Genomic DNA, 21,250 nt, shown 5'->3' on the forward strand with positions numbered 1-21,250 from the left:
ACACAGCTAAAAGATGTAATGTGACTTACAAAAGCCTTGAAAAAAGTAAAAATGTATCTCTAATCTACCAATCAAGCAATTAAAAAGATTACTTCATTATGAATACAAGATCAGAATTTTCCATAATCTCTTTTCTGCTTTACTTTTAAAAAATGCTGTTCAACATATTCTAAAGCATAAGAATGGTTTGGGAAATGGAAAAGGAAAGAAAAAAGAATAAACAAAGGCAAGTTATATACTGCATTATGCACAGAAATAGTATTTTTTTTTCAGTCTTCATAACCCCTAATTGTGCTGCTTCTATACCAATAAAATTCCAGTTTACAGAAATCATGAGAACTAGTTTCTTGTTTGTATTTCTGACTCAATATCTTTTGTGATCCCAGAGGCGGAGTCACAGATTTGCTTCAGTGCATCTATCTATAAAATCTTGTCCTTTCTTGACAACGGCTTAACAAAGCTTAACAATGGTTTAAGTCTTGTGCTCTACTCCTGGATAATTTAGAAATCCTTATAATTATTAATGGTAATATTCACCCCATGTTTGCTAACAACCAAATTTCTAGCATATTCTGGGGAAAAAACAAACTTCTGACAACTTTGTTTCACTTATTTTTAGCTTGTCATTCTTGTATAAGTCTTAGCTTTGTATTCCCAGTTTATGTTGAAGATATTCCACCACACATTTCTTAATCTACAGCTACATGCTTGCACAAAGGTCAACTGCATCAATATTTCCAGAGGCATCAACAAAACTGGTGGAAAGTGCCAGTCCCAAAATGCTACAGTCAAGGCAAAGTCTCTGCCTTTCAGAGCTACCAACTTGCAGGAGTGTGATGACTTGTCAGGGCCATGTACCCCCACCAACAAACTGACACTGAACAAAGAGAATGTAAAAACATCCTCATGTGAAAAAAAAAAAGAAAAAGAAAAAAGAAGCTGATCTGCTTTTCTTTCTCTCCCTGACGCTCTGTGTGCTCTGCTCACCTGCCTCTGCAATCACCAAGCCCTTTTAATCGGTGGTAATTCCCCTTTTTCCCTGGTGGTGAAGTGGTGCTGTTGAGAAATGCTGTTACCTCAGTCAGATGTCTAAAAAGAATCTTTCTCATTAGTTGTATTACATCAAATAGGATTAAGTTACCTAGCCCAGGAGAAGAGGGGACAATGCCACTCTTCTCAGTACCTTGCCTTTCACATCCCAGGGACACCAGAACATCTCTTTTGTGCTTTGCCTGCTTGGCTTTGTTCTGTTTGCTCTCTTTTGCTTTGGTATGAATTCTGCACTCAAAACATGACAAGAAAAAACTGATATTTCTAAACATGACTTTGTTCACCTACCATTTCTCTGATGCATGTCACTCCATGTACAGAAGATAGAGCAGAAGAACCCGGGTGTGATGGTGTAGATAGCAATTTGGCAAAGTAACTCATATAGCAAATAAAGAGAGGTTATAAGTGATCTGATTTTTTTCCTTCCAAAGCATTTACCAGTGAACTAGACAGTAGCTTGACAAAATGATCTCAATGGCTTTGTTTAAGTAGCTTCCAGAACTGCCTGTCTAAAAGCCTACATGTTATTACAACACCCACTCTTTCTCTCCCTTCTAATAGAGCTACATGCTTGCACTTAAAAAAAGGAAGAGAGTAAGAGGGAACCGAAGCAGGGCACCAAGCTCTCTTCTCCCTCAGTGCTGCCCTGTGAGCACGGAGCAAGCAACCACTATCTGTCCCTGCAGCCCAATGAACAGCATAATTTCCATCTCATGCACTCATTTTATGCTGCAGAATTTAAAAAAATTATTGATTTCTTCCATACAACAGACCAGATTTTCAAATCTAAGTGTCTGATCTGTACTTCAGTTGCCAGGGCACTGCACATAAGGTCAAGTCTCTTCTGAAAGTGTTCAGCTACTAACTGATGCCTTACATGTACAGCTAAGAGGTTCCTCTCACATCTGACAATGCTAGCGATCCAAAGATGGAAAGGTTTCCAAAAGAGAAAGACCATTACTAATTCTGATTAAAGCTAAGCTTCCTATGTCTTAAGATACTTCTTATATTCTTATTCTTGACATCTTATTTAATTCTGATTTCACTGAAACTATCAAAAGCAGTCATGAGTCACCTCACTGGGTCTGTTTCCATGAATAAAGAACATTATTATGAGATAAAGAAATAAGTCTTGTTGGCAAATAGAAAGCCACCAGAACTTACATTAAATGCAGCAAGGAATAACTAAACTTTCATTTTTTATTAAATGACTTATTTAGCTTCATACTGCTTTCTATGTGTTAAGTACAGCCATAAATATTTTTCCTGAAATTATGGTTTTTCTGAAGCGTAAAACAAATCCCAAACAACAAAACCTTTATTACATAACCACACTATGAAAATGTTCACAAACAACAAGAGAACAGAAAGATTTGAACAAGATTAACACGAGCACCATGCTTAATTTTAAGTACAAATAGAATAGGATTTTAAAGTCAATCACCAACAATTTTAGAAGTCTTATTTCAGGCACATAATTTCAGATTTATGGAGATGGCCAGAGGGTGGTCACTCCCTGTTTTGGAAGTCAGGAGGCAAGTCAAAGAACCTGAGGCACTCCAAGTTAGCAGTGGTATTTGAGAACTTATGTCAGCAGGGTTAATGTATGCTTAAGTTCTTTTACTACTGAGAACACCAGTCCTAACATATATAGACCAGATTCTTTAAAAAAACCCTTATTCTGTATGTAAAGCATTTTTACATGAATTAATTGCAAAGAAAAGTAGGGAGGAGTTCAAAGGCTAAAGCCTTTGACAGTGATTGGATCAATGGTTCATCTGTGCCAATGTTTGTCCCTTTGTTCATATCAGCAAATAGTGGACAATTCCATAAGGCAGGGATAAGGTGAATATGGCTTCATTATTTCACAATGCCTGTAAACACATGATTATTTTTCTTGGTGTTTTTAATAGACAGCACTAAGCTCTGGGTTGATACATGACCCATTGAAGGTATTATATTGGCTGCCAGGTAGACAGGGGTTCCCTAAGCCTCTTTAAAGGGTCATTTCACACCAGATTTTTCTACTGGAATGACTGTTTTATTAGCATAATGTCTCATTATTAACGAAACTAGCAAACATCCTACTAACACAAGCTCCAGGAAAGGTGCATCTCTGTTAATATGTTGTACCAGCACCCATCTGAGTAGTGCCATTAACCTCAATAACAGCACACATTTTTGTAAAGTCAAATTAAATTTTATTGCTCCCTACTATCACATCCTGGCAAGCCCATAAAATCAGTGCATGTCAAGCTTATATATTAAAAGTAATTGTAGAGAAAATGTATGTTGATATATATACCAAGAAATCACACACTGTACCTCTACCACTAAATAAATTTTCCAAATTTAAAAAATCAGTATTTCATACCATCACAAGACAATTCAGGTGGGAAGGGACCTCAGCAAATCTCTAGTCCAGCCTCCTGCTCAAATTAGGGCCAGCTATGGGATCAGACTAGGGTCTTTAGGGCTTTGTCCTATAAGATCTTGGAAACCTCCAAGGAGAGAGTCTACACAGCCTCTGTGAGCAGCATCTTCAGCTGCTTTACTGTCCTTGTTGGGAACAAGACAGTCCATGCCACTCTTGTTTGAACTTGTTACTATTGCCTTTCATCCTCTCAACATGCTCCACTATGAAGAATATGACTCCATCTTCATGACAAGCCCCTCCAAAACCACCTCTTCTCGATCTTGAACGAGCCCTAGTCCCTCAGCTTCTCCTCAGAGGACAAGTGCTCCAGGTCCTGATGGTTGTGGTCCCTCAACACTAAACTCACTCCAGGTTTCTGATGTTCAGCCTGCACTGGGAGTGGGGGCAAAACTGGAGTATCTAAAGGTGGTCTAAGGATTGCTGAGCAGGGGAAGTTAATTCCTTTCCTTGGTCTTCTGATCTTGCTTTCATTCACATAGCTCACAATGCTGTGGCCTCCCCTGCTGCCAGGTGTGCTGCTGGCTGGTGTCCAGCTCGCTGCCCACCACACCCCCAGGGCCTTTCCATGAAGCTGCTCCCTGGACTGACAGTCCCCAGCCTGGGGATCCTGCTGCCTGGGTGCAGGGCTTTGCATTTGTACCTGTTAAACTCCTCCCCTGGTTGTCCACCTATCCAGACCTTATCACCCTAACCTGGATACAACAATCTTGTGGGAGACAGTGTCAAAAGCATTCTTAAAGTCAAGGTAAAAAATGACATCCAGTGTCCCCTTGTTCCCAAAACCTGTAACTTTATCATAGCAGTCTATTGACTATTTTATGATAATCATCCCAGCTTTCATCGATTTCCACTGTTATGAGACTGGAATATATAAAGCTGAACATCTAAAAGTAGTTTTGCTCATGTTTATATCCAATACACTGCTGGCATGTTTCCATAGGTCTTCAATTTAGGTCATCAGGATCAGAACACACACCAATGACACGTTCTCTGGCTGCACCAGGAACAGCATCCCCAGGAATCCTGCTTTTTTATTTTTCTTGTTGCTTAATTCCTTTTCCCACTTGCAACTTCCACCAAACAAATCACATCACTGAATTCTGGTCACATTTCATCTTGGTAATGGCAAAAGTAACAGGCACTTCAACAAAAAAAAAAAAAAAAAAAAAAAAAAAAAAAAAAAAAAAAAAAAAAAAAAAAAAAAAAAGCAAAGTAAAAATATTCTCTTCATATGCAATTTTGGGGTTTTCAACTAAACATTTTGCAAGAAATACCCATATTGCCGGTTATCAAAAAGTAAGCAATAGTTAAGAACTGGCAAATATTTAACAATGTGTAGTACAAATGGTAAAGTCTAAACTATACAATCTACTGTTTCCACTAATTCTATATTAAGAGAAGGGAACTAACACTTTGAAGGTAACATTGAGAAAAGGAAGAAGTATTTATTGCCTTAGAGTAATGTTTCCCTGAAATAATAGGCCTGCCTGTATTTCAAACCAGCATGAGGGAGACAGGAGTTGGTGGCAGAGTGAGCAAGGGGTTCCTCAGTCCTCAGGTGTCAGCATCTCTCTCACCAGTGTTTGAATTGCAAAGTTACACTATGGCTGGAAGGGGGGGATAATGTTCTGGACTGACTGAAGGTAGGGTGAAGAGACACAGATATGATACAATCATTAATTCAAAACAAAAAAGGTTCCTTCCCAAGAAACAAGAACACATATAACCTTGTAAGTGCAGCCACAAAGGCATCCTCTGGGCTAGTCCTCACACACTAGGTGAAATACTGTGGCACCCTAGGAAGGGCAGGGCAGATTAGTGTTAGAAATTGTGCAATAAAATTTTAGCATACAGAAAGGGAGACACCTTTGCCCAGAGGCACACAGCTTCAACTTATCAGGAAGCTCCCGGTGATACAGTTTCATCCCAGGTGTGAGAGCCTGTCAACTCTTGTTTGGCCTTGGGACAGGTAAAGAGTAAATGATTAGCTGCAGTCTGGGGCTGTCTTCCTGGCAGCATCTTTCAAGTCATGGATACTCACATCAGGACAACACTGACGTCTGATGGTGAGTAAGGACATAATTGCCCTATGCTAAGAAGACCAAGAAATATCTTCTTTAGAAGAGTTTGGTCTCATTTTGTGCATTTAGCATGTTGACTTGAGTGAAGAAAGTAACAACCAGCAGATCTTTACCCATAAAATCAACATGCTTGATGAAGACCATGAAGATCAAACAGCAACAAACATCTGACAAGTGAGGTAACACGAGAGCCTCAGCTGAGAAATGCCAACACCCATATGTGAACAGGAATCAAATACAACATTTCAGCACATCTGAAAATCTCTGACCAAAGTGAAACAGGATTATTTTTTCCCCCAAAAAAAATTAATTTCCTGCCCAGCATGAAACACATTAAATGAAACACGACATTTGATACTGATCAAGATTTCCCACCATCATGTGTGTAAAGAAACCAGCAGAGGCTGAACCACTGTGAAGTTTCACAGGACTTGACACTGAAAGACAGAGGAAAGGCAATGCAAGAACAGCAGACTCTGATCACACAGCCTATGGTTAATTCCTAACTATGCACACAAAATGGCAATATATGAACATTCAGTAAGGGCATATACTACAGTATTTTAAACATGCCAAAAAAAAATGAAAATATTTACCATATTAAGTAGCCCTATGGCATTTACGGACTAACTGTGCATTACAGCCTTTTAACAGCTCCATATTCCTAATCTATACAGAACCCTTCATACTAATCTAAGAAAAGTAATCACATCTTAAGAGCTGTTAAAATAAAGTACATTGGCTAGGAGCAGGTGAGAAACAACATTATGATAGCTAATATCGGCAGCAATCCCAGCCTGAGTTCTTCCTTGATGGGCACTCCAAAGGCAAGCAAAAAGGCAGGATGTCTCCCTAGAGGCAAATTAATAAGTTCCCAGTCAAAGTCTAAGCAGAAACCAGTTCCACCTAGTTATCCAAGTACGAATAAAGCTGTTTAAATTAACTAAAATACCTCAGGGACATCTGGAAATTTTCTTTGAATGTCAGGGAATGTTATCAACAGTTTCATGACTAAAGTACCTGTTTGTAATTTTAGGATGTCCAGTTGTTACTGGAAAGTTAGGATTTGGCTAACAAATCATTAGAACAACTTCTACCTCCAACACACTGAAGAACAAAGGCCATGAAAACAGAATGACAGACAGGCTCATGAAACAGCAGCCAGTTTAAGAGTTATCAGTACAGAGCAACTGCTACATGGTCAGATGAGATACTAAATGTAAAATACCCAAACATGAGTCTGAGGGGAAAAAACAGAAATGAAAGGAACAAGATGTTAACTAAACCACCCTTGCACATAATGTGTTCAAATAGAGCAAGCTCCTTAGTCACACTCTCATTTCTTTAACATAATCTTCCATTTGAAAAGCAGGGATCAAATGGAGCAATTTCCATACTGCCTGTTGCAGCTGAGGAGGAAAGAGATCACACCTAACACCAACCACACTACTTAAAAATAGAGAAAGGAACAGGAGGTTTGGCAAAGACAGTAGGAAAACTCTTACACTGCAGGTCTTTCTTTTGGGACTAAATGGCGCTGTGAACATGACAAAAGCAGAAGAAGTTGATTTGATGGAAATCTAGACACAAAGAATATCCTAATCATGGAAGCTGGGTCTGGCATTCTAGAGGTGGGAAGGATGATCTCCCTGAGGGTAGGAAACATCCACACATGCACCATTTTAGGAGATTCCTAAGAAAGACTCCACCCATATCAACCTATAAGCTATCAGAGAGCTGTACACTATATCCGACTCACCATTCATTTATATGTTATATTTTCCCTTCAGAAGGAGACCAAAGAAGGCCAACAACTCCCTGAGCTAAAGGAGTATCAGGAAAGTATGAAAAAAACATTCATTACTCATATGCAAGGCAGACTACAAGCTAACAAGTAAAAAAAAAAATCTTTCTTTTCCACAACTGGCTTATTCCCAGCTAACATCAGCTAAAATTAGCACCCTATTGCATTTACTACACATGCGTAGGTATGTCTCTCTAATTAGCCAGTTTGTTAGCTCAGCATCCTCCCACCACAAAAATGAGCTTGTTCTGGCCTCAGATTCTATAAAGTTGCAAGAAAGCCTTCTATTCATTAAAGTAGGACCAGGCTCAAAATGTTACTGTGTCTGAAAACATAGCCACTGATTTAACAACATACTCTACTGTGGATTTGGAATTGACACTTTCCATTTACTATCAAGAAGATGCTTTTTCAACAATTGTTTTATAATGCTAATTTGCAAAATGTCCCTTAGAAAATAATACTTGCAGGTTGGAATCTCTTTTGCTGAACTGTCACTCAGGAAATTTGCTATACTTGTCAGGAAAGTCAAAATACTATTACTTTAACATTCCATTAATGTTTTAACCAAGTTCTCATAATAGCTCCAAAGGATGAAATGTTCAATTTAAAACTGTAAATCTGTTTGTCTGCCTGTCAAAACACCACCAGTTCTTGCTACGTCTAGCACCAGCAGTGGATTTACCGAGCAGATTTCAGCTGCTAGTAGTCTAAACTAAATGTACTAACCAAAAAAAATTAAAATAGAAATAACAGATACAGACATTGACTCACAACCCAGGAGGTTTAGAGGAGCTAGAAAACTTCCCTGTGTTAAGCCCTTATTCTAGCATTGTCTGTCAGAGCAAAGAACATGTAAACATCCCCATTTTTATCAGTTTGCCCTCACTGGTAAAGTGAGGACATTAAAATGTACCTAAGTATTGAAGGCAGGAGCAATGAAAAATGAGGTTAAATGATATCAGAGACTGTTTCTCCTACTAGGGAAGTTGGGAGAGTTTTCTCACTGTCCATCACGGGCACAAAACCCTGCATTGAATGTGCCTGAAGACAGAAATGACCTTTCAAGTCGTCACTGTTGTTATTAGCAGCATGCAATGTTCCTTCAGTGAGAAAGAGATTTTAAGAAGAGATGTGACTTTATGAAAATGTGAGATCTTGTACAAGACAAATAGTTCCTGCATTAAGCCAATCACAGCTGTCTGAGCTGATGTAAATACTTTAGGAAGTTAGTTCAGTCTTGAACTAAAGCCTTATAGTTTCACACACAGAGAACAATTTAAATAAAATCACTTTCAGACAAGATATATTGACATATTTAAATGCAGATACAAACACTTGATGAAATCAGATATCGGGAAAATGCACAACTAAATTGCATGAAGTATCATTGCTAAGTGGTAGTTTTGAACATTTGGAAAGTAAAAGCTCTGGTGTATGTAAACAAAAAAATAAAAAGGTAAGCTAATCCTCTTGCCAGTGTTAAGTAACATACAGGACATCACTGTAACTTGTAGTGTCTGAAGATGATACACTTCCATTTACAACGACTGTATTTCTAGCCCATGTGGTTTCTGAAGATAAGGATGGAAAGATGAAAGGAATCAAATTAAAGATCTTGGTTACGTATCTTGCCCAGAAAGTAAGGCAGTTTCCTACAAATACAAAATGGGAAGAAAATGTTTTGGACTAATGACAGTACATGGGTACCACGGCAGCAAAGAATCCAGAGAGCTCGAGTACAAGCCTACTGGAAAAATTCAGAGAAACAATCTGTGGAGGATGAGGTCACACTAAGCTGGTTAATCAAATGATAGAACAGTATTGACTGCAGTTGACTGACAGTGTTCAAGGCCAGGTTGGATGGGGCTCTGAGCAAACTGGTCTAGTGGAAGGTGTCCCTGACCATCGTAGGGGGGTTGGAAGGGCTCGGATGATCTTTAAGATTCCTCCCAGCCCAAGCCATTCTATGATTCTATGATAACCTAGGGAGCAGGTCATGCCACCAGCATGCAGTGCTCCCACCTGCTTTTTGGCAGGGAGAGGTGCAGCAGCAGGAAGTGGGACTGGGAGCGCCTTCGAGGAGCGGAGAGGAGGGAAGTGACCTGGCTGCCCCTTTGGGGCCAGATGGTGGGGCGGTGAGAGTCATCTGTAAGACCAGACGTGACAACATGAAAACAGCATCAATCTTTAAGGTAACACAAACGCAACACTTTGTTTATCTAAGCAGAATGCTGGTATATTTGTAACAGTTTATTTCAAACTCCCTCTACAATTTTGTAAACAACATGCATCCATTTAGCAAGAGGGATGATAAAGCAGGGAGGGTTTGGAAGGACTCTGAAGATACAAAAATATGTCTACCATGAATCTGCAGCAGAACCTACATTTCTGAAGTCTCTTGCTTTCATTTATAGAGACAAACTTCCTCACTCAAATCTCACTGTTGTCCAATTTACTAGAAAAATAATATTCCAGTTAAAAAACCAGCAGATGGGCAAACAAGGTAAAGGGCATTTAATTTCGGCTGCCTCTCCTCCATGCCAACACACTGCTTTGAAGGGACTGCGAGTGTGGGAGGGGAACATATGTGCATGTGGATTGTGCATCTCAAAGAATATTTGCTGCTGGAACGCAATCTCTCCCTTCTTTTCTCTTTCTGTGCACAATAGCTCAAATGTCTGTTCACTCTGTGGGTGGTTCCACACACCTATATGGGGATCTAAGAAAGCAAATGGAGAGTCCTACCATTCTGTGTGCAAACAATGAGCCAAAAATAGAGCCACTCCACCAAATACTTTGTCAACCTTTAGGCTTCAGAGACAGATCAGCACCCACTGAGAGTGCTGATGGAGGCTTTAGGTAGCTCCATAACAGAGGTTGGAAACTGAGGTGTATTTCAACAGCACCCCAGAAGCTGCTTCGACCTTGCTGGTGTCCAAACCAGGGCTTTGAATGGTTCTTTCTAGGTGGTTTTTCAGTAAACACTGACAGAGCCTGCTGCCATTTGACCAATCACAGATCACATCAGGCAAAATACTTGGACCTGCTAATGTTTCTGTATGTCAGGATGAAAGTGAAGAGGCATGGGACTATAAAAAGAGAACTGATCTATGTGAAATTTTGATACTGTCTTCGGGACATATCTGTGGTACCCATGGAAGGGAACTCAATCATCAGGACAGATCTATCACAACTGCTTGGACTTCTGGAATAAGTGAGAGCTACTTAGAAATCCATCCTCACACACTAAGAAGTGAACAGCTACGCTGAGGATATTAAAACGATGACACAGGAGAATAAACAGCTTCATCCTCAAATTCCACGTGCTGTGTCTCCAGCTGCAGGCAAGAAACTGGAAAAGCTCTTCAAGGAATGTGGAAGTGATGGAGTGAGAAAGTATAGTAACTTGGCAAATGACAGACTCAAATATTCGGTAGTTCAAGCTCACCATCCCTTCCAAGTTTTAAAGGACATCACACAGAGCAAGACCTTTCCTATCGCACTAATTAAACCCTGTACATATGTCAAAAGATGAAATTCAGCCTCAAAGTCGGGGCACACCAAGGGTGTAAAACAACTTTGGAAGAGAGCACCAAACATAAAGCAAAGAATAGCTTCTACTGAAAACTCAGAGTAGCGATTGGGCAGCAGAGAGAAAATGAAAGGAATGACCTGAGAATTACCCACCTTTCCCACACTGAGCAAGAAGCTGAACACAGCCCCTAAAGTAACATGTTTCTGGTCTCAAGTGGCCATTTGAATCAAAGCCATTTGAATATCCATAATCTGAACATATTTGCAGACTATCACTCCAAAAAACAAAAAAAACCCAGGACTTTCAGTTGCAGCCTCATACTAAATAACAAAAATCTGCAAACTTGAAAACTATACCTGCTCATTTACTGAGTCCTCTGCAACTGAGTCCTATTCCAACTTGCACTTAGTTTGATTACTAGAGCTAACAGCAAAATGAGGTGTTACATATATTTTTGTAGTTTATTAAATTTAACTTAAATCCCACACATGTATAAAGTTATGACTGATCAGTGCACAATGCTACTCAGCAGAAATTCAGTAGGATTAAACGTGTGAAAAATTTCTCCCTGCAAATATGTTGTGCCACTGACAACTCTGACAGAGCAGTTGTTAACTTATGATAAAGTCCACAAAATTACATTTCTTAATCATTTCAAATAGGGAATAAACAAATCCAAAGCGATCTAGATGAACTGAAAACCAAAATAAATTAACAAAAAGGAAAAATATACAATCATACTTCACATGAATCTGTACACACTGGACTGTGATTTAAAATAACTTACGTGGATATGAGCATATTTTTATTTACTTGTTTAGCTTAAAACATAGATTTTCCTTTTTCAGTGGCCTTCAGAATCTAAAAATTCAAATAAAAAACTTATTTACTTCATGTTACCAAGAACTTGATCTATTCAGACATTTAAGAAACTAAAAAAAAACCCACAACAGCACAGAACATTTTTAATTTGAAAAGAGTAAGCTTATTATCTCAGTTATTTCTATATCTGTTTTCACCGTAAACATTTGTTTTTCTATTACCAGCCATAAGAATTTAGGTTAGAAGCCAAAAATTAAGCCAAATCTCTGATTCTGAGATGCTGAGTACTACCACCACATAAATCTTTGTAACCCCATCCCTTTCAGAGTACACTGTTAAATTTAGACTAGAGAATTTTTCTTCCTTTATGCAAAGATGTTACTGGAACACACATCAGAACAAGTGCCTGAAAGCAGAGGTTAGCTCATCTTTAGCTTGAACATGTCCATAAAAAAAATTATCCAGAGCAATATTACTTTTGCAAGGCCAACAGCAACAACAACAGACAGCTATAATTTACATGCCAAGTTTTTTTATGTTTGGAGGACAATACCACTTATCCATGATCCACTAAACAGAAATATTTAAGAACTATTTAGCAGAACGTCTAGTTTGTAAGAAGTTTATAAACAGTTGAAGGATTGCTACTACTACCTAACCACTCATGTTTTTTCTCTTCCACCTTTTACAAATACATAGAGTAACACCACAGTCCTGGTGCCCAGACAAGACAGTTTGTATTAAACCTTCCCTTGAAAAATGAAACCACTTATGAGCCTGGTGAAAAGAAAGCTGAGCTCGGTACGTACAAGATTTATAAAATCATGAAGGCAGTAGATAAGGTGAGTGTAGAACTGCTATTTAACAAATTGCGCTTGAACCAGGGGACATCTGATGAAAACTGAAGAAAAATTGGAAATTGAAAAGAAAAGATAAAATCATGTACTTTTCATGTGATTGCTAACGAATAGTGCAGTTTGCTGCCAGAAAATGCTGGATGCAAACAGCATTTAATCAAATGTATTCAGGGATAACAGCTCCATAAATGTCTAGATACTAAAGGGATGAGGCAGATATCCCTAAATCCTGTATCTGTGGACATCATAAGGGGAACAGACTAAAGAAGTGGCCAGGCTTATGCGCTGTCCTTAAACAGTAAGTCCCCATTGCCATTTGGAGGCCAAACGCTGGATCAGAGAGACCCTGCTGAGACCCTCTTGGGTATTTCTTCTGCTCTCCAATCTTCAAAACGTTTTGAAGTTCATTGGTTCAAAAGATAATAAACCTTCAAGGCTAAAGCACCAACAATTTAGAGCATTGTTCACAGATGTGTTACAGGTCAGATGGGCAGCTCGCTACCATGAAAGGTGACTACCTACCCAGAACAAGCCAAAGCACTGACACAAGGCACCGTTGGAGGAAAATATCTCATGCCAAATCCAGCAGCCCAAGAGAAGTGGGGTTGCTGCTGCTCTATGCCCCCAGGTCCAACCAGTAGCAAGGCTGAAAATGTTTTCCCAACAGAGACACATACACAGAATAAACATATACATCTGGCTACATACAGATGTGCACTACGTACATATATACGGTTGGACATACAGATCACAGACAGACACTCTGAGCACTCCTACCTCATGCTGCCCCCTGATCTGGCTAAGCAGGACTAAAGTCCATTAATGGAAATTTATCTTTGTGTCCAAGGTAGATCTCACCAGCAGCTGGGCTCAGAAACTCAGTCTGCCCAGTAGCCAACCCTGGATCCCAGTCTCCCCAGTTGCTGTACCTGGACATATCAGCCCTCAAGGAAGCAGCCCCAGTTGCTGGTATAGACCACTGCACAAGCAGCCAGACCTGTTCAGGACTCCCTGATCCCTACTCTTCTTCCATGCTCTTGTCCCTATAGACCAGCAGCCACTCTCAACCCAGAGATGGCCCTCAGAGACCTCCAGACCCATTCCCACCCCCAGCCCACTTTACCTACTCATTAACTCACCCTCATTATCTTTTTCCAGCAATCACACCCATATTCACCCCAGCTGCTGCACCACAGGCAACCCCCTCTACACCCATACACCCCGGGAGTAAAAGAGCCCCTTACTGGAGGACAATTGAATGTGGAGTTATTGAGGAGACCGGACAGATTGTGCAGGTCAGGAGCAGAATGTGGCCAGACAGGGTCCTGGCCAGCCCCTGCTGGCATGCAAACCAACCTTTTATTCACTTATCTACTCTACTTCCCACATTTGTTGCTTCCTATATCATCCAAATCCCTGACTCTCTCCACCTTTGGTTCATCTCCTAGACATTCCATAGTATGTCCCATGCAATTCCCTAAAGCTTTTCCCCTGCATCCCCCAATGTGTCCCAGACTCCCAGCTAGCAACACTCTTAGCCCAAAAAGTGAACTGGGGCGCTGCTCCCTTATTGCACATGGTGATGGGTTTCACTCCTGGATGCTGGGCTAAGACTCTGCAGGGACAGGCCCTGGGAGGAGACTGAACAGTATGTCCCTTTCTCTGAGTCCTTAATCTGGGTTTCTGCCTGTCCCTGTGCTCCTCTGGGTTGTGGACACGAACCTCTCATGGCTTGTCCGTGATGGGCCTGGTACTAGCTTGGCAAAGTTCTGTTTGGGCTCCCCACTCCGTGTCTGGGCATCTCTGTGGGCTTGCAGATGAGCTTTATCACACAAGCAAACAGGTACCACTGCAGTCAACCAGCCTTGAAATGCAACGACTTTCCACCAGCTTTCAGAGCTCTAACACACAAACTAAATCTGCCACAGGTCATCTGTTTTTTAAAATGAGCTGTGATGATCAGCATCTGTTAGAAATCATCACATATTGCTCACCATGAACCAAATATGGTTATTAATGATCAGGCAAATCATATAATGAACAAGGAGTTAGCACAGGCTGTAGTTGGTAAGTGCATGTCCCTAATGCTACAGCTTCAGCAATTTCATCAAGATCAGGGCAGCTACTTGAGTGGTTAAAACAAAGCCTTTGTGTCTCAGCAGAATTGGGGCCTTACAAATAGAGCTCCTGATCTGCAGACAGATACGCCTTGGGCCTCATCCAATGCCCAGCCCAGTGGAGTCTTTTCACTGACACAGGCAGGCTTTGGACCAGCCTCTAGGATCACAATGCACTGGTTTTTTTCAATTTCATTTTTTTGGGGTTTGTTTATTACCTCTCTGTTGCTCTTCTGTTCCATTAAGTTGCTTTTGTGCTTCTTCGATTTTGTCTGCAAGAAAGAGAAGTCATTATTAAAATACGTACATAAAATGTGCAAGATTTTAGTAAGTCATTTACTGCAATCCATCATGAAATATCTGCTTATATTTAGGAGTGATACCATTCATGTGTAAATATGTGGTACATTATGGGTAATACAGCCATATAAAATTTTATCATGTTTTACCAGGGAGGCTATTGACATGTTAAATTACACGGAACTGCTGAAAGAGGAGCACTGGCATTGGATCTGCAGTCAACAGCTAATCCCACCGTGGCTTTGTACCATCTATAATAATGTATGCAGTCAGGGGACTCTCTGGAATAGGTATTACGGTGCATTACAGAGTATTTTAATACATTTCTAAAAAATGCTGTTAGAACAAGACAATGTAGCATTAAACACAGTGATAGAAACAGCAAACAGGATTTGCTAAGTGAAGCAATGGAGCCAATACTGTCACACAGGGATAGGAGGGGATGAGCAGCAGCCCCAACCCTACTCCTCTGTGAAATTACAGGAAATTGCCACACACAGCAGGAGCAAAAAGAAGCCTTGAGTCTTTGCTCTCTCCCTGTCTTCACAGTTCACTTGCTGCCCCCCCAGACACATTGGTGTTGGAATGAGAATTGTGCTTCTCCTGCTGTTCCACACAAGGCACAGAAGCAACTGTAGGAAGAGGGGACCTCATTCTGCACGTGCACATGCTTGCATGTGCAGAACAAGAAGGAAGGGGCAACTAGAATAAATAAAAAATTGACACCCATTTCTTTTTGGTAGCAAACAGTCCTCTGAGTGGCTTCAGGATTAGAAGCTGTGTTGATAAGAAGCAGCGGCACTGGCAGAGACTGAGCTCTACATCAAACTATGGCCTGATCAATCTAGATCTGAGCTTGAAACATGACTTATAAACGATGATTTTCCAAAATACCTGGGAAAACCTTTTTTTCTTCTATTATCTTTTTTTTTTTTTTTCCCCCTTGGTGGGGACAGTTTTTACTAACAGAATGTAACTGGATTCATCCTAAATCTCTCCAACTCTACTGGTAGAAGTCAAGTAACACCAGACTTCATGGCTGCCATGCACAGACAGAGGACAACAGCTCTGTGAAGTCCTCAGCCTCTTTCTTCACGAACACTGAGGCTTTACCCATTCTTCCTATACAATACAAGGTTTCTAGAAAATGGTCCTTTCTTTAACACACTTCTAAATCAGTGGGTTTAAATGACTTCTCTATTATTTATCAGCTGAACCACTCAAACACATTGGAATCATTTGCTCACAGCTGAAGTCTGAATTTGTTTCCCAATTATTTTCTCAGTAGAACTAAATAATTATAACTGAATCAAACCCTTCTTGCAGGTGTTAAGATTGAGTTTTGTTGAGCAGTTCTGCGTTTCTATTTTTCAGGAAAGTACCAGGTTTTCTTCCTCACTGAAGCTGAGTAATTTCTCTGCTGTACATTGTCCCAGAGAATAAACCAAAACATCTCACAAGGAGGTTAACAGGGCAGACTCCCAGAGTTTCTAATGAGAAAGACTACCACTGCAGTTTTAAAAGCCCAACTTCTTCCTGCTTCCTCTGAGGCTAGTGAGACATATACATACATATTTAAAGGGAAGTTTTATCACAGTTTCTTTTGTACTGACTTACTGGCTGCTGAAGACAAAAACAAACAACTCCAAAAGAGAACAACCCTTCACCAGCTCTTTCCCAAGCCAGTTATGCAGCCTCACTTTAAACACTGAAGACATGATATTTAACACCTTCCTGTATTTTAGCTACTGCTGAAACACTAGATGCATCAATACATTTTTGTATAGAAAGGGCCAAATAAGTGGTAAATAACCATTTCTAACAAAATAAGAGGAAATGTAAACAAAGCATCTTTTATACACATGTGCCACTAATGTTATCAGAGAAAAATGTATCTAACAATGCTATTCTGGTTTCCCACAGATTATTCCTTTAAAGAAGAGCGATGGAATAAGCAACTTAAAAAGTAGCACAACAGTCGATGAAATACATGAATGCGCAGAAAAAAATAAGCATCAACAAATTAACCTGTAAATGAAGCACTAATATTTACCAAAAAGCAATAAGAAATCAAAACCATAGTTTGGCTCTCATACTCACTTCCCCTCTGTTTAGAAGTACATCTAACATGCAACATACAGTGTTTCTGCCTTCAGAGGATGTAAAAGATTTGTCATCAAAACTAGACAGGCAACTGGAGTTTCATAATTAAAATAATTATCTGTATATTTCACATAAATGCTACAAGAAATATATGCATTTAAATTCACAATCATCCTAAATTATAAAGAAGAATTTTAGAACCATGCTACATTAGACTGCCAGAAAGATTAAATATTTTGATCTCCTTAGCTGAATTCTCTTTCTCTTAGTGGAAAAAAATCAGTTCCTATCAGTAATTCCCAGCCACTTCTTTGTCAGACTGTAATCCCAAACAAAGAACCACAGATAGCAGAAATAATAGCTAGGTAAACATGTGCTTGGTACACAGCCAGAAAGTCTCCTATACTTCCTGCATCTCCTGATACACTTTCCCCAATGAGTTATATTTGCTGCCTTTATGTTTCCACATCTATGGAGGTGTCCTGGTGCAGAACAGTTCTGAGCACTGTGAACACTGAAAAAAACTCACATGGTGCTGGAAGCCAAGAGCAATGACTTGGACTGTAAATGAGGCATGGGTATTAACACCAGTCTAAGGCTAAATGTTTTATTGAAGGCCTACATGCTCATAATGGCTGGTATCACACAGATACCTGCTCTGGTTATTGCACCAAGGCACGTTTAAACCATTGTAAAAAAACCGCGACAGCTGCTTCCCAGCCTGCTGCATTTCACAGCTATGGATCCTATACAGGCAACTGCCTTACAAACCGCTGTGTTTCGGGCTGGAGGGAAGAACTGGCTTATCCCTAGGGGCCATGGAGCAGGTGGAAAGAGCAGGCTTGGAGCCAAGTACCCCACCAACACCAAAAGGCAGCCTCCCCAGGTCTTCTGCCAGCTTGCACGTACGCCAGCAATAACTCGGTAACTACATCAAATTTATATAATCCAGTCATCTCCTTCTCTTGTGTGTCATTAAATTTGCTGTATGTCAAGCATCTTAAGGAAGACTATTTCAGACAACATACCATATTCTTTCATAATTACATTACAGATGCTCTAGTGGTACATACCTTTGAAAACTCTCTATAAGCAAAAAATACATCACACAAAAATCATCTGCAAAGCCCAGGAGGAACTGAAAACTGACAAGTCCTCTATTATTCAGAACTAACATTATCCAATCCTATACTTGCTTGGTTTTGTATTATTTCGGAATTAAACCTGTGATACTGTCTAACCTCTAAATTTTACAAAGGTAGCATTTCTTTATCACCGGAACATTACTTACTTCTATTAGGATAAGAGAAAGCAGCTTAACTAATGGAAATTTCTAATGTACAGTAGGTATGGCACCCTCTTTATCTCCTACAAATGCCAGAATAGTACATATCTTGACCACTTTACTGTAAGAGCAGTCCTAACGTCCCCCACCTTCAGCAGACAGCCTTCTGGAGCAGCACACATCTAGAAGCAAATGACAGTGACAGACAAACTCTCATTTAAGATGGGTCACTTCTCACCAAGTGCTTAGTAGAGGGGAAAAGTGGAGCCACAATGAAAGAGGAAATCATCATATGCATCACTGTATAGAAAGGAGATTCCACATGACAGCAGTGTAACAAGCCAGCTCTTGCGGTTATTCCAGGCAGGTGCATGCCACAAAAATGTAAGTCACATGTAACATCATGTTGTATTTGTATATATGTAATATATACACACACACACATACCTGCATGCAAAAGAAAATGTGTAAAAGAAAATGAACAACATGTGTGCAATGGTTTCTCTTGCTGCAGCATTAAACCTTTTCATGTCGTTCTCTGACACAGCTCTCCCAGCAGGTATCTGCTGTGTGGAAATATCATCAAATTCCTTGAGGTTTTAAATATATAATGCAACTGTGCTTTTTAGGAGTGCAAGGAAGGAGACTGGCACGCAGTAAAATATGTGTCTTGTTTTACACACCTCCTACTGTGATAGATCATTAAATAGATACCAACAATCTGAGTTAGATATGATGGTGCTGTGGTGGGTTTTTAAACAAAAAAATAAACCAGACCTTTCAACAGCTTTACATTCTCTGGTTTTGGTCTTCACTGAAAGATATAACCTCACAGATTTTAACTAATTCACATATAAAATATAGGCTATAGAGTGTTTTTTTTAATATATCATATCAATGTATACCAACTTAACATGTCCATGTGCATTAGAAATGCATTAAGAATTTTTAAAAAGATTTTAAAGGCCTTATTTATATGGTGAGTTCAGGAAAGAAAATAAAGGTTAGGAATTTCAGCCAGGAAAGCAGAAATACTGAAAAGTGTGAGGTTTGCAAAATATGAAACCAGTAACTTCTGACAAAAATTTAAGATGGAGCAAAATAAATTGTCCAGTTGTGGGTTTTGTTTTGGGTTTTTTATCAGTCCCCACGCCAGGGTCATGAGATGATTTGGTCCTGCTGAACAAGTCTCCCCATACAGTGACAACATAGCAAGGAATGAAGAAGCAGTCACTGAGGAAAACCTACTTATAAGCCACCAGGAAAGCTTGCATGGGAGTGGTGGGTGAGAATAGTTCAGTAAGCTTTTGCCAACCGCCCAAACACGAGTATTTTTCATTGCACATATTTATATGTGTCTGTATCAGTGTAAAAAGGGGATTTTTTTCACACCTTGTTAAAGACCTACAACTAGTGCTCTAAAACAATAAAGGGGGCTCTGGCCTTCAGCGTTTGTGGGTTTTTTGGTGTTTGTTTTTTGGTGTGGTTTGTTTGTTTGTTTTGTTTTGTTTTTTGAGTTTTTTTTTTTAAATCACACATACTCTGTTTATGGTTAACTGGAAAATTAGCAGATTTAAACCATACTGGACACTGAGAACGGGCTACTTCATCAAAACTTAAAACATACAAGCTTATATCTTGCCCGAAAGGCTAGGGTTGTATGTTCAAATACTTAACCAAAACAGCTGGGAGGAAAACGTCAGCATATTTTTTCCCTTCAGTTAGAGACTAGAACAATTCTCAGGCCTTAGGCCTGAGTCATCGTAAAAATACCTCCTTTGCAAAACAGTTTCAGATGGCAACAGTTTTTCTTCTTGCTTTCTCAAAAATCACACTTTCTCTTATCTTACTGCATTAGAAGACATTTGAAAAGTAATTTTGAAAACACTTTTGCATGGTTTTTAGATGAAGACAAAGAAAGATATCCCTTTAATTATTTTTTCTTGCATTGATCATCTAGATCAGGAGCAGAAAAGAAAACGAAAGTGACGAAATATTCTTCAGATGAAGTGCATTAATGTAATCAGTCTGCATGCACTGGGCAGTGCTACTGAAAACAATTGCCAGCGGGTTTTTACTGGGGGGAGAGAGGGGTGTGCACTGAGAAAAACACTGATGAAAGTTCAAAACACTGCATTTTCCATCGCTGCTTAAATTCACAGAGCAAGTGAAAAGAGGCCAAGACCCTGAAATCTGCCAGGCTAAAGTGTCAGTAAAGTGCTTCATATTTCATCTGATGAGAAGTGTGCCTGAAAACACTTAATATTAAATAAATTAAACAAACAAATAATAAAATAAATAACCTGAGCATCAGACAGGTGGTGCAGAGTGGCCCATAAAATCATAGAATGCCTTGGGTTGGAAGGGACCTTACAAGACCATATAGTTCTAACCACCCCAGCTACGGGCAAGGACACCTTCCACTAGACCAGGTTGCTCAAAGCCCCAACCAACCTGGCCTAGAACACCTCCAGGTGCTCAGATTTGACATTTCACACCTCCCCCAGAGGGAAGATCCATGCAACAGGCACCAGTTCCCATGCAGTGCAGGCAGAGGCAGGGCAGGAAGGAAGGGCAGCCCTGTGAAGCCCATGAATGATGTATGAAGGTGATGCAAGCTTGGAGCGTTTCCCAGATGGCAGGTTTCCGAGGCAGTGTTTAATCCCCAAGGCACCCTGCCTGCAGCTGGGGGGTACCCACCTGGGACTGGAGGGGATGCAGAAGCGCCCACGCCCCGCAGCAAGGGGGCTGTGGCGCTTGTCTTTTCCCTTTTGCTAGGAGGAGGAAAGGCTCTTTGCAACTTGCTAAAACAAGAACGCCGTAGCCCTAGCGTATTTTAGTTAACTGAGATGAATC

At 40.0% G+C, this 21,250-nt stretch overlaps 1 protein-coding gene across 11 annotated transcripts in view; it reads right to left on the reverse strand.

Annotated features, from left to right (window-relative positions):
- The window catches only part of HIVEP1 (human immunodeficiency virus type I enhancer binding protein 1), a 127,186-nt gene that overhangs the window by 40,316 nt on the left and 65,620 nt on the right, over positions 1-21,250 (reverse strand). For all 11 annotated transcript variants that reach the window (XM_027891656.1, XM_027891654.1, XM_027891653.1 and 8 more), the window contains one exon: positions 14,925-14,978. In XM_027891656.1, coding sequence (XP_027747457.1) covers positions 14,925-14,978 — 54 coding nt within the window. The remainder of the gene's footprint in view (positions 1-14,924; positions 14,979-21,250) is intronic.

This window comes from Empidonax traillii, unplaced genomic scaffold (genome assembly GCF_003031625.1).
Source record: "Empidonax traillii isolate 1590-97213 ecotype Southwest subspecies unplaced genomic scaffold, ASM303162v1 scaffold324:size701061, whole genome shotgun sequence".
NCBI lineage: Eukaryota > Metazoa > Chordata > Aves > Passeriformes > Tyrannidae > Empidonax > Empidonax traillii.